The 23,576-nt window shown below is 39.5% G+C and overlaps 1 protein-coding gene across 2 annotated transcripts; it reads right to left on the bottom strand.

The window, feature by feature from the left end:
• Positions 1-285: 285 nt before the first annotated feature.
• On the bottom strand, positions 286-23,568 carry WBP4 (WW domain binding protein 4). Of its 2 annotated transcripts, none has more exons than XM_055541956.1 (10): positions 23,432-23,568; positions 21,915-21,987; positions 19,456-19,518; positions 19,243-19,366; positions 17,118-17,285; positions 15,985-16,031; positions 15,449-15,524; positions 13,435-13,640; positions 9,113-9,330; positions 286-1,575 (listed from the first exon to the last, which is right to left on the bottom strand). In XM_055541956.1, the coding sequence occupies exons 4-10, from the start codon at positions 19,301-19,303 to the stop codon at positions 1,365-1,367; spliced, it is 987 nt and encodes a 328-aa protein (XP_055397931.1). In that variant the 5' UTR covers positions 19,304-19,366; positions 19,456-19,518; positions 21,915-21,987; positions 23,432-23,568; the 3' UTR covers positions 286-1,364. The 2 variants fall into 2 exon arrangements, with proteins under 2 accessions (XP_055397931.1, XP_055397930.1); XM_055541955.1 differs by lacking the exon at positions 23,432-23,568 and adding an exon at positions 22,925-23,161.
• Positions 23,569-23,576: the final 8 nt, after the last annotated feature.

Raw genomic sequence — 23,576 nt, 5'->3', positions numbered from 1 at the left:
GAAAATGTCTTTAAATTTGCATATTTTATATAAGCTAAATATGTGTGTAAAACATGGCAGTGTTCCATTTATGGTCTTATTATCTTTTCCAATTGAGGAAAGCCTAGTAGCAAAACACACTGCTTATTAGCTAGATGACAAATGGGCTTCCAGAATGCACTTCTCCATAATGCTACACATTCGTGAAATACTCAATTAAGTACACTAGACAATACAAGTCTCCAAATACTTTCTCACCAATGCTAAGTTGACACTGATCAGTATTAGAAGAAAAAATAAAAACTATTTAATTGACTTTCATAAAAGTTTTTAATAAGCTATAATTTTCTTACATGTACACTAGTAACCTTAAAAAGACAAATATTTACTGCCAAATGTTAACTACTGTACAACTTATAAAAAATATACTCTTAAGAATTTGGAATAATAAAGGGAAGGTACCTATTTCAAATGGATTAAATAAGAAAGTTCCACTTTTTAAGAAATTTAACCAGGAAATGGGAAATTTCCAATCTGTCTGAAGAAACACCACAACTTTTCACCGAAGTCAGAGACCTTACTATTTTTGTTCAAGACTTCATCTACAGAGTTTTAAATAAACCCTAAAAAATATTTTCCAGTACATATAAGGCCAGTGCACAGAGTGCATGACTGGGGAAAAAGATTCTGTTTGAATGAGAAGTTGTGAAGACCAGAGACATATCTTGCTCACCGTTTCACCCCCAGTTCCTGGCACAGTGCCTGGCTGAAGGTGCAAATGCTGATGCAATGGCTACTGCTTTGCACTGAAACAGGCAGATACACCTATCTTCCTTTGGTCCGATTTTCATTCCCTATTAACCACAACCTGAGCTACAGCCCTGGTTCTTGGTCCTTGATCTTAAATTGAAAAAGGTAAGCAAGATATGCATATACTTTCTACATCAGCCTTTCTGACAGGATCCTCAAAACTGAATCATCATGGGCTATGAATCTTCTCTTTTGTGGTATAATTCTTATTTCTTGGATAATATCAGTGTGCAAAGGTAATTCATTTTCAGTGCACTACAAGTGTGTTCATAAGAGGAAGAATGGGATAAACGTTTTAAATAACAGATACATAGCATCTTACATTATGACATAATTACCAGTTTTTAGACACTGAAGATAATACACTGTATTATAATGCAATGTGGTAGGCTTCCATTTTAGGAACAAAAATCAATTTCACATGAAAAAAGATTTATTTTAAATTCACATAAAATACATTCAGAGTAAGTCTAAATTTTTATCACTTAAATAATATAAAACAAACACAGAGGAGCTTTTAAAGATGTACAGTCTCCATTATGTCCAAAAAACACACATTAAGAGCTTTCTTATAATTATTGATCATCACCTCGTTGCCTTAAATTTCTAGACTTCCCATTTTCAATTCTTCTCTTTTTGAAGACTGGGGCCACTCCATCTGCCACGACTCCAAGAGAAGTGACTGTTTTTTCTTTAAAAACCAGTTGGGGCTCCCCAGCAGCATCAGCCTCCGAAGTTGATACATATTCATTTTCAGCGCTTGGAAGCTCCAAATCTACCTCCTCACTGGAACAGAAAGAAAAAAAATGAAATCACTATTTGACAGTGTAAAACAAACTTTTACATAATATATGAGTCCACCAAAACCTCAAGGTCATCTTTCTAATGATAATACTGGAAATTAGAAGCTGGTCATTTTGGAGAAGGTGATTATTTTAAAATACTGATTTTATAATATTACTTAAGATACTGAGCATCCATATAGGTGGACACACAAGGAAAAATCCCTTCTATTCTTTTGTTCCTATTGGGTATATCATTGAAGGAAACGTTTGTACTTATATATGAGAATATATGGAGAAGGCAATGGCAACCCACTCCAGTACTCTTGCCTGGAAAATCCCATGGACGGAGGAGCCTGGTAGGCTGCAGTCCATGGGGTCGCTAAGAGTCGGACACGACTGAGCGACTTCACTTTCACTTTTCACTTTCATGCATTGGAGAAGGAAATGGCAACCCACTCCAGTGTTCTTGCCTGGAGAATCCCAGGGACGGGAGCCTGGTGGGCTGCCGTCTATGGGGTCACACAGAGTCAGACACTACTGAAGTGACTTAGCAGTATGAGAATATATATAAATGACAAGTGTCTACGAAAAGGGATTTTGCCATGGACTGAGAAGGATTCTGAAGGCTTTCACAGCACACGATGAAAACCATGGAATCTCAATGTCCTGGTGTAGTAGGACTATCTACTTGGCTGTTATAAATAATCAGATGACTAGTCCAGAGATCAGTACCCGATTAATATGAGCCTATCATAGTCTACCCTCGACATAGTCAACCGGTCTCTGAAAGAGCATTAAGTCACACCATAGCCATTCATGCCACCCATGAGCTTTTTGAACATGGACCAGGAAGACCATTATATTTACCTCTCTAGCGGCTAAGCATATAAAACTTGTTGGGAACCATACATTCTCCTACTCAGAGAAAGGAGTTCTGTAGAGATAAGAGAATAAGGCCTGCAAAGAAAAGCAGGATGGGAGATGGAAAATCCTGCCAATGTTTTAGGCCTGGTTCCAGTCATCTGTGAGGCCCAGCCCAATTCCTGCCTCTCCTGTGGCTTGTAGGGAGAACCTTTCTGGGAATTTTTGAATAATAACCTTCTTCCTTTCTTTTCTTCTTGTGAGGATGTTAGTTCCCCAATCAGGGGTTGAACCCAGGCTCCCTGCAGTGGAATTTCAGAGTCTCTAACCACTGGACTGCCAGGGAAGTTTCATTAACCTCTTCTTAAAATTTAAAGTAACTCAAGGTTTTCACTTGAAACCAAAAGATTATCTGGTCAGCATGAAATGAAGAGTGATGACAGGAGAGAAAAAGGAATAAAAAGGTAAAGGGATGATTTAAATGTTAGAAGTCTCAGATATCAAGAGTTGAGAACTCCCCATCTAAGAACAGTAAGATTAGTAAAGATCACACCCCCCCAATCTCAGAAGAACCCGTGTAATGTAGTCATTCATCTTGATCCTTGGAAACAGAGGAAAACCTTTCCCAGGGGCCAGGAGAAGTCTGAAAGGTAATGGTAGATCTAGAGTAGTATTCTTTTTTTTTTTGGCCACACCGCATGGCATGTGGGATCCTTTGTTCCTTGACCAGGAGTTGAACCGGCATCCCCAGCACTGGAAGCACGGAGGCTTACACTGGACTGTCAGGCAAGTTGCTCGAGCAGCAGTTATTCTAACAGGAGCATCCATACTGAATGCACACTATAAACCAGACTATGCGCTAGGCACCTAGAGTAGGATAATTCTGTTTTGGCTTTTCTAGTGTCTTTTTTAGTACTAGAACGCCTTAAATTTTCTTTGTTTTCCTCCTTTTGGAAACGACCTCTTTCTTCCTCTCTGAGTTTTGAGCTTAATTCAGTTCATGTCCAGTCAGAATTCACAGTGGTTAGCCCAGGAGTGGGAACTGGGTATCTGATGAAAGCTAAACAGGGCCACTTTGGGAACTGGTAAAACAGCACTTCTTTATCGCTAGAATCTTTGTCAGTATGAGATAAGCCGAAAGCTTTGCTACCGAGTGGGGAGATCCTGCCTGAGAAAGGCAGGCAAGTCAGAGGAAAGCGGAGACAAAAGTCAGAGACCTTCACAGTGATTTCTCATCAACTCTGGCTCTTGATAACTGCAGAGACATGATTTCTATGTGTTTGCTTAGAATTTAAATTTAATATATGCTCTTCCATTCAATTATCTTAAAAGTACATGTTAACAAGTTTCCCTCTCACATAGACTGTGCAGAGAGGTCCATGGTGACAGTATTGAGAGATCTTTTCATGGTCCATTCTATATACACGTAGATAAGCTCACAGGCTTAAAAGAGGTCTCTAAGCACTGTAATAATTTTAAAAACTGAAATAGGAAGCTTGCTAGGACTGCAAAAAACAACATAAAAGAAAATATGTAAATACAAAGAATATAAGAAAAAGAAAATTTCAAATCTGTAACGCATAGTTCAAAACTAGAAAAAGCAAAACGTGACAAAGAAGCTATCTCAATAGATCCTGATGTTATATAACATTTCCTCAAAATCTGACGAGGGGATGCAGGAAACAGGTGTGCTTACTGGAATAGGTCTTAAATCTGATTTGTTCTGAATACAGATGCCTTCCAAACTTTTCTTTACTGTATTAAATATATATGACAAATGCAACTTTTATTGCCTTTTCCTACTTCACTATTTTCCCTTAGATTGCCAACAACGGTGCTTTCCAAGAAGGCTAGCAGCCTCTGAAGTTGATGGGGTATTCATTCTTGGCTTTTCATTATTTTTAGAGAGGCTGAGGCTTAGAGAGAAGTTAAATAACTTGGCCAACCAAACCATTAAGGCAGTAATATTACCTGGATTAAAACCCAGGCCAGGGACTTCCCTGACAGTCCAGTGGCTAAGACTCCGTGTTCCCAATGCAGGGGGCCCAGGCTCAATCCTTGATTGAGGAACTGGACCCCGAGTGCTGCAACTAAGAATTCACACGCTTCATTAATCTGCATGCCACAACTAAAGGTCCTGCAGGCCACAATGAAGACCTGGCACAGCCAAATAAACAAATACTTAAAAAACAAACAAACAAAAAACCTAGGCCTGTGTTGATCTAAAACCTATATTCCTTCCCCTAGACTCCTCTGCTTCCAGGTTAAACTAAAATATTCCATTATCCAAGCAGAGAGAGATTTGAGAAATGAAGGGTTTGAGGGCTGGACAAATGAATCTCTATCCAAGAAAGTCTATGACAGACTCACATATTTCACCATCTTGGTGTTTTGTGTTGTATTTTGATAAAGTGGTCAAATCATAGTATTACTTCCTAACTAGGATTATGGGAGAGATAAAGAATGAGTCCGTTTCTGAAATCATGGTCCTAGGAAATTCCTAAGTGGAAGCTAACAGAAGTGGCAATGAAGTAGGGAATAAACCCTTGTGACATAATCAGAGGAAAAGATGTTTGAAAGAAAGGTAAGAGACTATAAATAAAATATATTACAGAGAGTATACCTTCCTTTCAAATAACTTCAAAAGTAATTACATAAGCACTTCCTCAAAACCATAGTCATTTCCAAATTAAAAATGCAAACATTGTAAAGGTTATAGTATCTGAACACAATGTAATAAAGGTGAAAAAACAAACCAACCTACATAAGAGTTTGAAAAATAAGTCCTTTTGGAAAACCACCAAGTCAAAAAAGTAAGCGAACACATGATATTAAACTGTTCCAAAAACAATGAAATCAATAAAGCATCTTTCAAAGTTTATATGATATATGGACAGAATTATACTAAGACACAGTGTGTTAGTGTTTAGACACTATTGTGTCTATATTAAGACACAATAGTGTCTTAATCAATTTCAGTAAGAACTAAGAACAGACCCCTTCCTCACCCACTGTCAACAGTCTAAGTGTTCACCTGAATAAAGAACAAACACAAAGAAACTTAAGAGGAGTCAGAGGAAGAAAATTACAGAGGTAGAAATGAAGCAGCAGAAAAATCCATTAATAAATGGATATTCAATAGACAATTAAAAATAAGAGCTGTTTCAATAAGGAAAAACATTTAAACAACCTTTAGTGGAGACCCCAGTCTCCATCCCCACAAAATGATCAACTATTAGACAGCTATTCATGAAGAAAAACTGCTTGAGTCCATTTAGGAAACTTAAGCAACATAATGGGATGAAACACCATGAGAATAATTGCAAAAGAAGAGAAGAAACACGACTTCCCTTGTTTGCATCCTCCCATTCCCCAGGCCGACAACGCTCAGAGATAAGAGGAAACCTCCCAGCTGGAAAGAGTTCTCCTCACCAAGAAAAGATGACAGGGGTAAGCCCAGCTGATGCAATCTTTTGGGCCACGTCCTGCTTAGGTTTCATCCCACCCACGGCAGTGAAGCTGGGACCTACAGAGATGGATAGGAAAAGGGAAAAAAAGCCCGGGACTACAGAGAGCAGCCAAGGAGTGGCAGTGACTGCGGTCCACAGTGGCCTGTGCTACGGACAAACAAGCCGTTTCTGCCGCTGCAGAAAGCGCCAAGAGGCCTCACAGCTGCTGTGGGCGCCCCAGATTTCAGCAGGTACCTTGGTGCACAGCTATTCGTGCTCGCGGATGCCAGCTGCCTCCGTCCCTCCGCCCTCCTTGCTGCACTCAGCTCAGGGTGCTGTGCAAGATGGCAGCCTGGACTGCCCTCCCACGGCTGACGCCACGGCCGCTGGCACGCTTGAGGTGAGCTCCTCCAGCGGTGTGCTTGCACGCTGCTGCCCTGCCACCCATCACCAGCCTCCACTGCCCAGAGGGGAGCAATGCACACGGGAGATGATGCCAACAGCCTGGGTCTCTGCAGTTGCTGGCTTGTGGGCCTGAATCAGGTCCTGTCTTCTCTGTCACTGGCCTGCGCAACCCTGCTCCTCAGGAACCATCCCTGTGGCAGCACACTGGCATTCCTTCAGCCTGACCCGACACCATCCTCCACCACAGTGCGTATACTCATGGGGAGATTGTGCAGCCATGAGGAAGCGCCCCAACAGCCAGGGTCCCTGAAGCTGTCGGTGAACCTGTAGCTGACCCTGGCCCTTGCTGCCTGCCTGCCCACTACACCCACAGGCATCTCAGCTGGCCCTGCAGCTGAGTCTCTGCACCTCGCCAGAGCCAGCCACCACCACTGCCGGTCCCGGCCGCTGGCTGCTGAACCTGCAAGTGCTCCTGAAGACCCCAACAGCCCCTGGGGAAGCCCTGCAGTGTCTGCTGAGGACCACACAGCCGTGGGATCCTAGTGACTGGAGTTCAAGTGGTGACACCCCCCCTGGATCCAGGGCTGCCACACGCCCCTGTGTTTGGTGCCCTGAACCACTAGACAAATCTCATGGACAGATGAGCCTGGCGGCTACAGTCCACAGAGTCCCAGAGAGTCAGACATGACTGACTGACTGAGCTCACAAACACCTATTATGTGCCCATCACTGTTTTTAGTCCTGGGGTTGCAAACATGAGACTTACAGACAAAAGCTGGATAGAAAATCCTACAAAATGCCATGAGTAAAAGGAGTAAAAGTGAACAATATTTTTTTGATGAAAATATGAAATACTGAAAACAATATTGTTGCCATAATTTATTTGTAATATTTATATAAATTCTATACTTGTTGAACACTTGCAAATGACTGGGAAAAAATAGGAAGAGACTACTTAAAAAATTGGGAAAAAAAATATAGGGATAAACCATGAGATATTAGTATGTATCATATAAAAGGATATATTAAATCACAGGAATTAAATCTTTATGGTACTGTCACAAAGACAGATGGATTAATGGAACAATAGGTAGTCAGACGCAAACTGGTAAATTTAAGAGTTAAACACAGATTAAAAAAAGGCCACTTAAGAATGGGGAAGAATGAAAAAAAAAAGGCGGGGGGAAGAATGGTACTGGCAGAACTGGTTTGCCAGGGAAGGTAAACAATTATTTTAGAATCTTATCTCATACAATGTTTCAAAATTATTAAAGATGGATTAAATAATTACACAAAAAAGAAGTAAGCCATACAAATCAGGAGGAAATATAAGTATAAACTTGACTTTTAAATGAAAATGGGTAATAGCAATAAAATCACAAAGGAAAAGAAAAGAAATCAACTAGTTAAACATTACAAAATCCGACACATCTAAAACCATTATAAGCACAATTAAAAGTCAAACTACAAATTCTTCTACTAATAAATGGTTAGCTTCTGCACTACATAGAAATCTTATGCAAGTAAGGAAAGACTAATACCTTAACAGAAAAATTTGCAAAGCATATGAACAGACAATTCACAGAAGAGTAAATACAAAACACTAATAAATACAGGTATATGAAAAAAAGTTTCAACCTCACAGTAAATCTACTTAGGAAGTCAGACACAATCCATCACCTGTTAAACTGGTTGATATTAAGAAAAATGGCTTTTCAGTAAACTTATCACAGGGAAAACAAAATACTCAAATTTTAAGAAATCTCAACTTTAAAGTACAGGTGATGTTGGTATACGAAGACCATTCTCCTATTATAAATCACTTAAGAGCCCAAGTAATTAATGCAGTCTATTATTTCTGCAACTTCAATATACATAGTCGATATACTTTGGTCCCTGGCACTATGCAGCATTAAATACATATTTCCTAATATATCATTAAATAACATAAATAAAACCTGAATATTTACTAAAGACACTTTAATAGTTCAGGTATATTCTGTATGCTATCACTAAGGAATCACTTCTCATCAGCACCGTATATAAAGTTGCCCAAAACTTGCATTCCTCCACCTTGTGAAAAAATATGACTTTTCCATCCAAGTACAGTTTAACAGTGAATAATTTCACTATAAAAGTATCCACAGCACTAGTGTTTTGGAGAAAAACCGTTTAATTCATATAGATACTTTTTTCCCACTCAAAAATATTTTTTAAGCATTTAAGAAACAACAGTGTGTGAAAGCGTGGGTTATGTTTTCCTTTCATTGTGTAAATGATCCAAAGACAGTAAGTGATATGAACACATAAGCTACTCATGTAAACCAGGTAACATTTCTACCATGACCTTGTTTAGTTGATAAAACCATTCTGCTTTATGAATAAAAACCTAAAACCTTGGGTGAAGTGTCATAAGCCATTTTTAATACATTAACAAAACAAGGGCTGTTTTCTTGCCTTTAGATAGATTCCACGAGGCATGCACTACATACGCAGACATTTGCTTCTCTGATAGAATAACCATGGTGAGTGTGAAAATACTCATAAGTATATGGCATGTTAGTATGGTCAAGAGAAACATCATGTCTTTGTAAGAATGAAAACAATGCTTAGTTTTACTTTAAAAAATAAACATTAGTTTACATTTTAAAATATTCAGAGAAAATAAAACCACTCTAGAAATGAAATGAGCTACACTTTTCAATGAGCACCGTATTCCTGAAATTAAGTACTATAATTACAGAAGTACCGTGACATAAAATACTTATAATAATATGGGACAGGATTAAGTTATAATTGTTGGATTAAGTTTCAGGTACTTACTGGGACTCAACTTCTGGTTTAATTTCCTGCCATTCTCCATATGGGTTTGGCTTTTTATGAGCTTTGGGTTTTTCTTCATTTGAACCTGATGAACTCTTCCCTTGGGTATTTTTTTCTTTGGGTTTTTCTTCACTTGGACCTGATGAATTCTTCCCTTGGGTATTTTTTTCTTTCTGTGTTTCTGGTTCAGTTCTTTTATTACTATTTTTATTTTTTTCCTAGAATGTCAAAGCAAAAGATATTAGTAACAAACCTCAAAGAAAACTGCCAGGACCAAAAATTTCTTTAATATAGTCTTGCTACTGATCTATAAATAATAATGCATTAACTCAATAGTTCAAATTTGCACATAACACAACAAATGAACATGAAAGGACTTCTTTAATGCTTGATTAGGTTTTGCATTATGTCTAAAATGCTAAAAAAAAAAAAAAAAGCTAACATACCATGGCCAAGGCTATTGAAATATACCATGACCCCTCTACCTGTTCGACACTTAAGAGACATACACAGGCCTTATTTATCCTCTCTCCTCCACTTCACTGCTTTCTCTCCTTCCTCACATGTCCCACAGTGACCTTCCTTTATACTGCGCCCCTTCTGAATTTAATACCATGTCACTGGACCCTTCTATACCCATTACCTATGTAAAGAACTTCTGGTGGCTCAGATGGTAAAGAATCTGCTAGCAATGCAGGAGACTCGGGTTTGATCCCTGGGTTGGGAAGATCCCCTGGAGAAGGGAATAGCTACTCACTCCAGTATTCTTGCCTGGAGAATTCCACGATCAGAAGAGGCTGGTTGGCTACAGTCCACGGGGTTGCAAAGAGTTGGGCACGACTGAATGACTAACACTCAGTCAATTAGAGTTAACTGAAATCCATTTGCACGTTGAGGACACTGCCAGAAATTTACTGGCCTATACAACTGGTAATGACATGAAATTAGGAAAAGACACATCCCTGAAGGAGAAGCAGCTTCTGCAGAGCCCCTGGGGAGAGCTGGTGCTTTTACGGCACCCCTTCAACTGGGATAACAAAGCCCTGTGGCTCGGTTTAGCCTCTCTGCAAACTGTACTACCACGGGTGGCAGTCCTGGGACTCTGTTTTGTTTGCAATCCTTTGAATGGATGTTAACACATTATCTTATGCTGCTGCTATCACAGAACCAGGGCACAGAATCAGCTTTCTCTAGCAATCATGACTGCTTCCAGACCATGTCATTTTTAAAATAAAACATTTTTACTGAGGACGTGAAACTTTTTACTTTGCAATAAACGTCTCCTCTGAGACCCGTACCACCTTCTATACAGTTGTCCTCCAAACTTGGTGATCTAACGACCTCTGGCCACTACTCCATGGAAGTGGTGACTCTGGTAACTCAGGCAACACATTCTATTCAAACTCCTGTGGTCATCCTAGGGCTTAAAAATTCCCCACCCTCAGTTTTGTGATGCACAAAACCATTGACTTTGGCTTTCACTATATTTTAGTGACCTAGTAAGGTATTTTCCTCACATGTAGAACCTGGTGCATAGGTAGTATTCAAATATTAAATCCTCACATTTATGTTCCTGTTAATTTGAATTAGGTCATCACTCAGAAATGCCCCACTTGTGAAACCTTTTTTTTTTTTTGCTGAATAACATTTCCTTCAAAAATATGCTTTATTTATGATTTTTCTACATTTGATTTTAAAATTCAACAATAATTTGTGAAATCTTACAAATCCAACACAATGTTACTCCGTTGGCTTCCTGGCTCCCTTACTTCTATACTTCCTGTTCAACCTTGCTGCTATCTCTACTACCTTAATTTCCTGTGCTCTGAGTCTGCTGGTCTCATCTAGACTTCATATTCTTCATTATCAGGCCCCAGCCCACAGAGAATCACTTCACAGACATTCCTTTGCTATCTCCCTTAAATATCTTTGTCCCTATGCCTGTCTATTGTAAAAGATCTAAAAATCTCCAACCTAAAAATCTATCCAACCATCAGTCTGTCAAGTGTTACCAAAAAAAGAATCACACAACATACAAACTGATGAGCCTTCAGAATTTATGATATCCAATTTCAGCCGAGACTGTAACACTGCTAAGTAATGTGCCTCCAGTTATTTCTTCTCCTGGTCCCTTTAGTGATTATTCAAAATAAACATACAGCTCCACAGGGCTGAATTAATCACTGTATATTCATAACATGGAATACTATTCACCCATTATTTCAGTGGATGAAGACTTAATGATGTTTTCTGTGACAGATTAAATTACAAAGTGATAATAAAACCTTATTACAGTATGACTCCATATTTTGCTTAAAGCAATGTTCAAATCTGAATATAGAAATATTATAGACCAGTAACACCAAGGTGTTTACTGATTTCTCTGGCAAGTGGCCGAATACTTTGAAATATTTTGTTTGCTTGGAGTTAATAATATCTGTCCCAAATTGGATGCTGGGTTACCTAAACTGAACTATAAACACTAAGATATGTGTTACACAAAAAGCATTGCTGCTGCTCTTTTACAAACTGGATACGTTCTTCACCCTAAGTTCCACCAAGGTTTATGGGGTGGGTAGAGAAGTTGCAGGCAAAGACAAGACCCTAGGGAAGGCTGCAAGCGCCCTCTCTCCAGCATCCTGGATATTCATTCACCTCTCAGGCCAGTACTCAACCGTGGATCAATGTTACGTGTCTTGTCCACTTTGGCATCCAGGCTCCTGATTGTTCCTAGAAAGGTCACAAAAGCAGGAGGACTAGCAACACTACTGCGTGTGAGCGTGCTCAGTGGTATCTGAGACCCCATGGACTGCAGCCCACCAGGCTCCTCTGTCCATGGGATTTCCCAGGCAAGAGTACTGGAGTGGGCAGCCATGCCCTGCTCCAGGGGATCTTCCCAACCCAGGGATCAAACCCAAGTCTCTTGCATCTCCTGCAAGAGACTGCATTGGCAGGTGGATTCTTTATGTGCTGTGCCACTGGGGAAGTCCAGCAATACTATTAACACTATTAAAATATTGGTTTTACTTTCCCACCATGGCTGGGCACTCAGCACCACCACCTGTCAATCCTCTTTCTTGGTTCATTTCCTCTCCCAACCTGGCTCAGGGATTATTTGAGTCTGTTAATGCTGTCAAGCTCCCCAAAGTTCCTCTCAGCAAACAATCTTGATTTCTTCACACATGAGTAAGCTGAGGCTAAAAGGCATGACTTCTTCCCTGACAGCAACTCATCTACAGTCAAGCCTTATAGAAAATGAAAGCCTGACCTTTCCACAGAGAATGAGTAACCTATTCACTTACCCCTGTTGGTATTCTTTTGGAGTTCCTCTTAAGGAAAACATTACCACTACAGATCTCTCACAATTAAAAGTCAGTATGTAGCCACCATCCTGTCATTTAATTTCTACTTTTCATTTCATATCCCAACCACACACACACACTGTGCACCACTTTTCATCCTCTTGTAATCTGAGTTTTACCTCCTGAAACTCTGGTCTAACCACTAAAAGGATATCAAGGACTTCCTGTCTGCAAAATTCAAAGGACATTTTTTCTTTTTTAGACCAAGTTAGTCCTTGATGCTCTCTACTCCAGGGCTTCCCCAGTGGCTCAGTGGTAAAGAATCCGCCTGCAATGCAGGAGCCGCAGGTCCAGTCCCTGGGTTACCTAAACTGAACTATTGAACCACTCTATTTTTCTTCCCTGGAGAATCCCATGGACAGAGGAGCCTGGCGGGCTACACTCCACAGGGTCACAAAGAGTTGGAAACGACTGAAGCGACTTGGCACGCACGCTCTCTACTCCATTGGCTTCTGGGATATTTGATTCTTCTGCTTCTCTGCATACCTTTCTTTCTTTCTTTCTTTTTTTTTTTTTTAAAGTTGCAGGGTATAATGTTTATTTTTATTTTTTATTTTTTTTAATTTTATTTTATTTCTGCATACCTTTCTAATCATTCTTTCCTCATTCTGCTTTGTGGGCTTCTCTCTCACTTAAAGTTAAATGTTTCCCAAAGTAATTTTTCTAGGTTACTTCATCTGTTCTAAGACTTAAATTACTACTAGGATTTTGATGATACTCAAGTTAACATTTCTAGCCTTAGACATTAATCCATGCATGTTCAGACAGCTCTCTGGATGTTATAGAGGCAGCTCAAACTTAGGAGGTCTAAAAATCAATTTACTATCTTGCTGGTATCATTTATCCAGGGGCCAAAAGTCATGCATATCTTGGTTTTATTTCCACCTTCTACCAGAAAGCTGAAGAGTCTATAGATCTTTTTATAAACTAACAAACTGTTGTAAAGAACCAAGAACCTACCTTAAACTTTATTATTAGCTTCTGTGTTTCTGTTGGGATCTCTTCTTTTTTCTTCTCCTTTCCTGCCTCCTGTTCGCCATCAGACTCACCATGTGAATCTGAAGATTTGGACTCTTCTAGGGTGCCAAGTGACTTTTCATTGACTTTACTAGAAGGCAGATCACCGGAGTGTGGAATGAAATCATCGGGTTTTTCCCATCTGGATTCTATTCAACACATTTTAACAGTCATCTTATTTAGTTACCAATTCTATTTAAAAGTAATTTCCAATATAATGTTTCCTATCACTTATAAGATATTAAGTGGCAACACTGCATCTGTTTCACACCATCACTTTAAGATAATAGCATTCTCAAAGATTTTGCTATTAACTTTCAGAAATTAAATTCAAGCAATCTGGGTTCACTACATGTATCAACTACAGCCCCAATGGAAAGAGACCTAAAAACTGGGTAATACATTCTGAGGACTCAAAATTTAACCACCACCAATTTCAGGAAACGTGGTAATGGACACACAGGAGATTTTCTGAAATTTACTTATCACAAAATTTCCCTGGGATCTTCACAAAGTGAAATAATATGGCAAGATCTGAATAAACAAGTCCTTTTATCATAAGAAGGAAAAACCCTCAGTTGAACTATACTGCCACCCAGTGGTTTCTTGGGCTTTTAGTAAAATGACAGCAGCTCTAATTATCTTGCAGTTATTCTCTATTTTCAGTTTAATAAAAGTGATTCTAAAATTTATTGTTCAACTGGGAAAGTTTTAAGAGTAAAAGGGGCTCTATTAATAATCACAATGGTCCAGTCCCTTATTAACTGCAGGGGACTTTCTAGCACTAATGAAAAACATTACTTTTCCTTGCCTCTATTTCACACAAGTAACAAAAGAGCTTTCATGAAAAATTTGTTAAGCATCTAATATGTACTAGGCACTGCTTGGGGAACCTTACAGACACGTGACCATCATGACCTCACAGAGTACACGATCGACTCTACTTAAGAGCAACTGTAGGTTCAGTGACTTGCCCACAATCACAGAGCTACTAAGGGAGGATGCCCAAAATCACAGAGCTAGTAAGGGAAGAAGGTGTGCGCTGAGCTCACTCAGATCTAAACCCTGAGTTATAAGTTATTTTATGTCTATACAGATTTAGTGTATCAGGTTTACTGAGATAGAACCACGGTCATCATTGGGCAGACTGGGTATCTACTTGGAGATGAAAAGGGCCTGTTCCTCCTAAAAGACTTAATGTTACGTAGCAATCTTTGGATAGCAGGAATCAAAAAACAACAACAAAAACCATCTCAGAGTTACACCAATACTATAGCTATTTTGGTAAATTTAACTGTAGAAGAAATCAACTATAATTACTGCAGACTAGTTGTATGAAATTAAATTAGATAAAATCTTAATTTGAAAAATTTAGATAATTAGGTAATAATAATTACATGTTTTCTAAATATTTATGTAACTGAAAATTATTAAAGTAAAAGTGAAAATTAGACAGTCTTCACCACTGCTGAAGTAGCTTCAGTTCTGTTTTTTGAAAAAGGAGAGGGCAAGTTGAATGAGGTGATCTTCCAAAATAATGACTATATTTCTAAAATAATCATGATAAAACCAATCATAGTGGAGAAAGTAAAAATGAGTTTCAAAGTAAAATGTGTGAATGCGGTGTCACTTGAGAATAACAATGTACAGCTCAGTATATTATAGAAACCTCTTTGCTTTTCCATTGTATTAATGCTTTTAAATTATAAAAAATAATATATTGGAGAAGGAAATGGCAACCCACGCCAGTATTCTTGCCTAGAAAATCCTGTGGGGAGAGGAGCCTGGTGGGCTGCTGTCCATGGGGTCACACAGAGTCAGACACGACTGAAGCAACTTAGCAGCAGCAGCAGCAGCATACTAAAATTCTCAAGTTCAGACAGTTCACCAGCAGACTAATGAACAGTGTCAGGTACAATTTTAGACAGTTTAAAAGATCATCAAAAGTACTACTTACCCCCTGTTTCTGTATTATAATAATAGGTATAGCCATCTTCACTTAACCCTTCTATCCACACAGTCTTCCCTGTTGCCTAATGGGAGGGAAAAAACCCAATATAAACTGAAGATGCGGTTATATATTAGATAACTAAGACAGTCAGCCAACCTTTCTTTTCCTATGGAAACCTGGGAATTGGTACTGATCATGGCCCGGAAGCTGATTTGTGTTAGTCATGAGCCACCTTTCATGAATGGAATATCTCACTTCTGAACATCTGGACAGTTCTTCGCAGACTGACTAGGATATATAAATGGCAACTGACTGCAAATCAACTAATAACATTCGCCCTGCATAGACTTTTAGGGTAGACAACACTTTTCTACTTCCATCCACCCTTTTAACAAAAGGATTACAGAAAGAAAGGAGCAAAGTGCCTGGGGGGATTGGGAGGCTTATCTGCAAGTAAATCCAATTAACTAAATCCAACAAAAAATCCCAAACGCCAATCACTTTAAAGAATAAAGAAAATACTATTAATGTGCTTCAGTTACCTTTTTTAAGTTTCCTTGAAATCCTTCAGGTTTCTCCCACTGAGATGCTTAAAGCAAAATATACTGTATTTGTAAAATCTTTCCAAAATAATTTGGCAAATATTTACAATATACTCAACATGAATATTATGTGTCTGTGGTTTAAAACATAATTCAAAGATAAAAGAAACAACATACACCCTAGTAGTATTGTGTAGCATACATGTGAATGCTATGTAACCAAGAAGGGAGGACAGAATGAAAGATAAGAAGTTACTGGTGCTTCCACAAGAAGTATTAGAGCCAGGTAGGGCTCCTCTTAAAGACTTCTTAGAATTCAGGTTTGATAAATTTTGAAGGCATGAGAAGGCCTTCTGACATCTTAGGGCAGGGGAGAGTGAAAGATGGAATGAATGACTCAAGACAGAACTGAAATACACAGGAATGAAAAACAAGCATTGGTAATAGAAACAGTATATAAAGTAGGATGGTGAACAAAGGCAGCAAGGAATAGGCTGCAGAAGGGGGAAATGTAATTAATAAGTAATTACTATGTAAATTTAAGACAATATTTAGCATATAATTGTTTATGGTTCACTGCTGAACTACAACATGCACTTCACTAACAGCTCAGTGCAAACTCTCAAGAGATTATTACTGTTTCTGCGTAGTCAAAAATTGACTGTGACTAGAGATCTTAATAATTTCCACAATATTGGTAGCCCAAGGTTTTTCTCCTCATTAACTCTCTAGTCTCATTTCCTACCTTCCCAACCATTCTTAACTTTTCTTCTACCCATTCCTTGAATATATGTACCATCCACCCTTTCTATTTCTTGTTCTCTACTTTCTCCATGTGAACACCCCTAAAAGTTAAAATATTTACAAAGTTTTAGCAGGAAAATATAAAGCTACATAGTTTATTTATATTTATAGTATATAAGGAACCCATATTAAGTCTTTAGTGATGACCTTGAATCACTATGAAAAGGGTACATTTTTAAAGGGCACATAGTTGGTTTTTTTTTAACCATTGTGGCAAAAATGTAAAGTTAGTCTCTCACTGTTAAAGTGTTCTGATAATAACTGAAGTTCTAACACAAAATAAACTGTCAGTTATCATTTTCTACTGTCTTTATGCCTAAAGGACGCACCTCCTGTGATAAGATCATAATAGTAATGGTGGCCCTCCGAGGTTATGCCTTCTACCCATCTGCCCTTTGAAGGGTCTTTTTTCTTTTTCTTCTTTTCTTTCTGCTGATTTGATGCAGAGGTGGGTGGAACCGTGCTGGTTACTGGTGACACGCTTGGCTCTGAGATCTCTAGAGAAAGGTGAAGGAAGGGTGAAGTAGCTGATGTAAAGTTTTCCTTTCTGGTTTAATAATTTTATTCCAATCAAAAGCTTGACAAGATTCCTTTGGGAACCTGATACATTACTACAAAGCCTATTTGGAAAACGAAACATGCAAGAATATAAGACTATCCAGGAGAACATCCCAAAATATATATATAAGTCAGACAAACAATAAATCTTTATAACAAATACGACAGAGAGTTAATGTTCCTAACAAAGGTCCCTTACAAATCTAACTTTCTAACTCAAAAATGGGCAAAAAGTCAAAGGTAACTCAGAGAATTAATATTATCTTCACTAATAATCAAGGAAATGCTGCTGTTGCTGCTAAGTCGCTTCAGTCGTGTCCAACTCTGTGCGACCCCATAGACGGAAGCCCACCAGGCTCCCCCGTCCCTGGGATTCTCCAGGCAAGAACACTGGAGTGGGTTGCCATTTCCTTCTCCAACGCATGAAAGTGAAAAATGAAAGTGAAGTCACTCAGTCGTGTCCGACTCAGCAACCCCATGGACTGCGGCCCATCAGGCTCCTCTGTCCATACATACAATTGTTTTTGCATTAGATCAACACTGAAAAGAATGACCAAACCCACTGTTAGTCTTATCCATCAGGTATTTACATGGGTGTAAAAAATAGGTAGTTTTTACGGCTTTGCTTTTTTCCCAAAGGAATAGTTATTTCCAACATCAGTTAATAAAATAATTTTATTTCTAGAAAAAGTGTAAATCAGCCCAACACTTGCGAAGACAGCTTGATTTCATCAATCAATTTATAAAACATTTGCACTGCAAATCTGCAGTCTCACTTCTTGAAATTGAGCCTACAGATATAAATTGTGACAACGTGCCTGCGTGAGGGCGCTCACTGAAACAGTCTTTCTAACTGGGAAAAACTCTAAGGATCCTAAATGTTAATCAGGAAGAGACTAATTACATAAACTATGGCATTTTAATACACACATATATACACATACACATATATACAATTCAGCCACCAGAAAGGACTGTGCCATTTGCAACAACATGGACGAACCCTAAACACATTATGCTAAGTGAAATAAGCCAGATACAGAAAGACAAATACCGTTATCACTTATATGTGGAATCTAGAAAAGTCAAACTTGTAAAAAACAGAGCAAACAGGGGTAGTTAACAGGGGATGGGAGGTAGAGGGATAAGACTGACGCTGTTTAAGGGTACAAATTTGCAGTAAGTAGTAAATAACCCAGAAATCTACCTCACAGTTTGAATATAGACAATGATTTTCATACAACTATGTAATATGATAAATACTGCTAGAATGCAATCACATTACAATAAATCTATCACGCTAATGTACTTCACATTACAATAAATCTATCACGCTAACGTACTGTAAACCTTAAATTTACATAATGTGTCTAACAGTAAACAAAAAAATTAAAAAATAAAAAAAATAAAAATCTACTTTCTAGTAATAAAGTCAATTATCTGTCCACAAAAGGTTGATTCATTATAATTCAACTACATAAACAAACATGATTCAGTTTTGATGGTATGGATAAAGTGAACTAGGGTTATAAGACAAGGCCTATTTTTTAAATGAATAGATCCATTTAGCCAAAAAATTAGGATCCATAAAAAACTCAAGTGTCTCTGAAATGAACTACTGGCCTAAGAGCAAGGGCTAGGTAACCCCTAGCGTAATACAGTTGTTGTGAACGGAGGTACTGCAAGATGAAGCTTCAAAAGCAAAATGAAAAGTGCATAAGCAAAAGTCCCACAGTCTAAATAGGGCTGTGATACACAGCCTTATTGATATACAGCCCTAGTGATATACAAAGCACTAAGAGTATACCTAGCGTATAACTTCTCTATGGAAACAGTAAGAGCTCACTTAGCACAACCTGTGATGTTACTTTTAAAACATGCTGGCTGCTTTTTTACCTGACTCTAAGCCAAGCCTTTTCAAATCCTCCTGGTATGCTTTCAGGGCAGCTGCCTCCATTGCAGCAAACTCCTTTGACGCCTTTTCTTCTTCCTTTGCCTTATCCAGGCTTTTCTGTTTAATCTATGTAAGACACATATAAAAGTGAATGCTAGATAAAGGGCTGAAATTTACAGAGAAAAAGTGGCAAAGAAAGAAACAAACTAGATTACCTCACTGATCCTCTTCGCCACATTTTCTTTGTGATTCTTTCCTCTTTCATGAAATTCAATGCTCTTGAAGGTTAGAAAACAAGACAAAATAGAAAGGAAAACTACACATCATAATGTTCACAGCAAAGTAACAGTAAATAGGGAAATGGAACATAACAAAATTGAAGTACAACTGGCAGAAAAGATAAAAATTAATGTTCATGCAAACTGGCCCTTTTAATCAAATGATGCTAAGGAACTAAACCACATTATTTATTATTATGCCCTCTGACAAGGTTTCCTTTGGTGCTTAAAATAAACTATGATGACCATATTAACAGAGAAGAATACAAGGTACCCTGGATGACTAATTTAGTGAACATGACTGTAATGAGGGCTCAAGCAAGACACGAAGCCAAAAGAGGAGGAAAAAAAACCAAACACCTCACACTGCAAGGAACACCTCTTGGGGCTTCCCTGGTGGCTCAGTGGTGAAAAGCCTGCTTGCCAATGCAGAAGACGCAGGTTTGGGAAGATCCCACACACTGAGGAGCAACTAAGTCAGTGCACCCCAACTACTGAGCCTGCGCTCCGTAACAAGAGAAGACACTGCAATGAGCAGTCCACGCGAGGCAGCGAGACAAAGTCGGAGTGTAGCAGCAAAGACCCAGCAAAGCCCAAAATAAATAAACTAAATTAAAAAAACAAAGAAAAACACCTGTCAACATAAAATGTCACAACCGATGAGGCTAGAATTTGTACTGCTCTATTTGCCACATTATGCTAAAAAAAAAAAAAGGAATAAACAATGATTCTCAACTTCTCCAAATTGAGAGAAAAGTAGGCATTAAAAATTGCCTTCTAAATTGTAAACAAATACTATTATACAATGTGGTAATAGTACAAAATGTAAAACTCCTATGCAGGGCAATCTAAAATTAGGATACTGTAATAGAGAACAAAGGAGCTCCTTATACACTGATGATAAAAGAGCATCAAGATATGCTGTCCAATTAAAAAAAATAAAACTGTGCTGCACGACAGTGTAAACAGTATGCTACCTTCTATGCACGTTGGAATCTACAGAAACATTTAGATACAGATATGGAAGCACAGACAAGAAAATGAAAAGAGGGGTAACCTATGAGGAATGATGGTAACTGGATGGATGGGGACTGAGCTGATGAGTGAATATTATTACCTATTTAACAGCCAGAATGCTCTCTAAATTACAAATGTGTTGTATGAAATAAGAAATTTCTGGTTAACTTTGCAAAGTTCTGTCAATCAATTCTTACCTAATGCACGTGCTGAGTTACTCTAAAGTACTGCTGTGAATTCCTCTTTAAAGTGTGACTTCGTAAAGCAAATATTCATCCTCTATTTTTCATATCTTGGTTTCCTAAAGTTGGTTTTACTATACAGAGAATATTAAAGGCCCAATCAAAAATAAATGGTTTCTAGTTAAAGGTTAAATCAATGTTCATTAGCCATTCAAGGAAATGAAGAAAGACAATCCTAGAAAGAATTATTTTCTCTAGATAACTCAAAAACTTCACTGAATTGCTTGCATACTTCCAAAGAAGAGAGGCTATCGGTGATTTGTGTAGCTTTTAAAACTTGTGACTTTTTTTTTTGGTAAGGATGGGCAAAATCAAACAAGACAGTCAAGAACTTTAGCAACTATTCAAAAAGAAATAAAAAAAGACAAAACTGAAAAATATCCTCAAACTCTTTGCAGATAATAATAAATGTCTACCAAAGAAACATAACATTGTTACAGATGGTGTTATTATTCTTTTACCCATCCACCTCTACCAAGTAATAAGGATACAAATATACATCTAAAAATACCCTATCATTTATCTACTACGTACATGCATGAGAAGGGGTAAAAAACAAATCAATGGTGCCTTTCGTTTTATGTCTTAAAAGGTGAATTTGGACTAAAAGATATACTAATAATGTGCTTAAAGTTTGCTATTTTCATATTCCATGACAAAGATAATGATGTCTTTCAAATTTAAGCATTTAGAAATATAAAGCTCTACATCAAATATATTTAACTACCTATAGAGAAGAAATATACAGGAAAAACTACAATAATGTTTCTTTTTACACGTTAAGGACTTTCTGCTTTTACTTTTCTTTGTATACAACAATACTACAAACAGCATTGTCATAACCTAGGTGTTTCATAAACATGAATGTGATTAGCCACTCAATGTCCAGTTCCTGAATGTGACTGAAGGGCCAGAGAGAAATAATTTGGCTTAGTACATAATCAAATTTGGGCTGATGATAAAGAAGGCTCACAACTTTCCTACAAGGAATGAAAACACAACAGAAATTGTTCGATGTTTTGAAAAATCAAGAGCAACGCATATGAAAGTACTTTGTAAGCTCTCAGTTGAGATCAACAAAGAACATCTCACATGAACACAGTATTAGGAGACTCTCTAATAGAGGAATCATCATACAGGCCTATTGTCCGCGATCCAACACTTGCAGTAATCACAGAATTTCTTTGGTTGTGACTTCCAGTAGTCTGCCCTGGAAAAGAAAAAACAAGTTTATTTAGAATCTAAAAAGGTAATGTTTGCATGATTTACATCTTCTTAGAGTCCGAAATGCAAGCTTCAGAATCTTGTTACACACAGCACTGTTACACACAGCATCCTGTTTTATTATTTAGCTGATTGAAAGCAGTCAACTGAAATTCTGTTGCCACTAGAGTAAAAGAGTCTGCAACGGATTTAAAACTCCCTTAAACAAAATAGCTTTTAAAAATCTATCATTTGTTATTGTCATCAGTGTTAAGAAATAAGGAACGTGTTGGAGAAGATCATCCATTCCTTTCTGGCATTTTTGGAGGTGAGGTTACAGTAACGGATACTTGAAGAAACTCATCAAGTCCACGTTAAATCAAGTTATTTCCACTCAAAGAACTAAACATAAGACGCCTCTGGTGGGAGACTGTGGCTCCTCCGAGACTATCAGTTAATACAGTTTGTTCTTGAGCCTCAAGGCAAGAGACAGTTGGAAAAGCCAATAGATCTCTCAGCTGGCAAGACCAAAAATTAAAGTCATAAGCTAACCAGGGCTGGCCGCTTCTAGCAGGCGGAGGCGGTAGCGGTGGCCGCAGTTCAACCCTACGGTTTCACAACACCCCACGGTTCAAGCGCCACTAGAACGAGGATGCTCGCGGCCCCCGACGGTGGAGGCGGCGGCAGCCCTCCGTCGCTCCACGGCGGCCGTCCTACCTGCAGGGGCCGCCAGGCTCCCTGCCGGAGCCCGCGCGTCCCCACCCCGGGACGGGAGAACCGGCCCCGTCGGTCCGCCGCCGGCCCCGAGCGAGTTAAGGGCGTCACGCCCCTGGCCGAGGGCGGGCGGGGGGGAGAGGGGCGGTGGCGGAGGGAGAGACCCGGCGGGCGAAGGGCCGCCCGGAGAAACAAGACCTCGTTGTTTGAGAGCCTGAGACCCGACTCACATGACTGGACCAGGCGCTCCGCGGGCCGCCCCCGGCCGCGGCCGAGGCTCGCGCTCTCCGCACGGGGAGAACCGGGCCCCAGCTCACCACGAGGCCCACCGCAGCCTCGGAGCGCGGGCGCCTCCCGCCGTCCCCGGGGCCCGCGTTCCGCCGCTCCCAACTACGGGTGCCCCGGCGACCCAATCCGCGTTCGCGCTCTCCTCCCCTGCGCTCCTCCTCGAGGGGCGGGCCTCCGGCTCCCCGAGAGGTGGGGTCGTTATAAGCGGGCTGAGGTCGCCGACGAGGGGCGAGAGCGCGACGGGACTTGAGGGGACGCTCAAGTCTCGCGTCCCCGCGTCAGCTCGCCTTCTCTCTTTCTATTTTCCCTTCCCGAAATCCAGAACCTCCACCCTCCTAGGCTCGCTGGCTCGGGGCCCGAGGAGCTCGCGCGCCGCCTCCGCCCCGAACGCAAACAGCTGTTCCCAGAGACGTCGCCGCCCTCAACTTTGCCAACTGGTCCGCACGCACTTTGACCGGCGGAGCAGCCCGGACCCGTAGGCTGGGGAGGGGGCCGTTGGCGGAGTTTAAAAAAAAAAAAGAAAAAAAGAAAGGTGAAACAGCTGGTTTCAGGGCCGAGAGTCGCTGGGCTTGGCCTCAGAACTTTTACTCAGGC

The sequence above is a fragment of the Bubalus kerabau genome, chromosome 12 (genome assembly GCF_029407905.1).
Source record: "Bubalus kerabau isolate K-KA32 ecotype Philippines breed swamp buffalo chromosome 12, PCC_UOA_SB_1v2, whole genome shotgun sequence".
Taxonomy (NCBI): domain Eukaryota; kingdom Metazoa; phylum Chordata; class Mammalia; order Artiodactyla; family Bovidae; genus Bubalus; species Bubalus kerabau.
The sequence above is the reverse complement of the archived record's forward strand: the minus strand, read 5'-3'. Positions and strand labels throughout refer to the sequence as shown.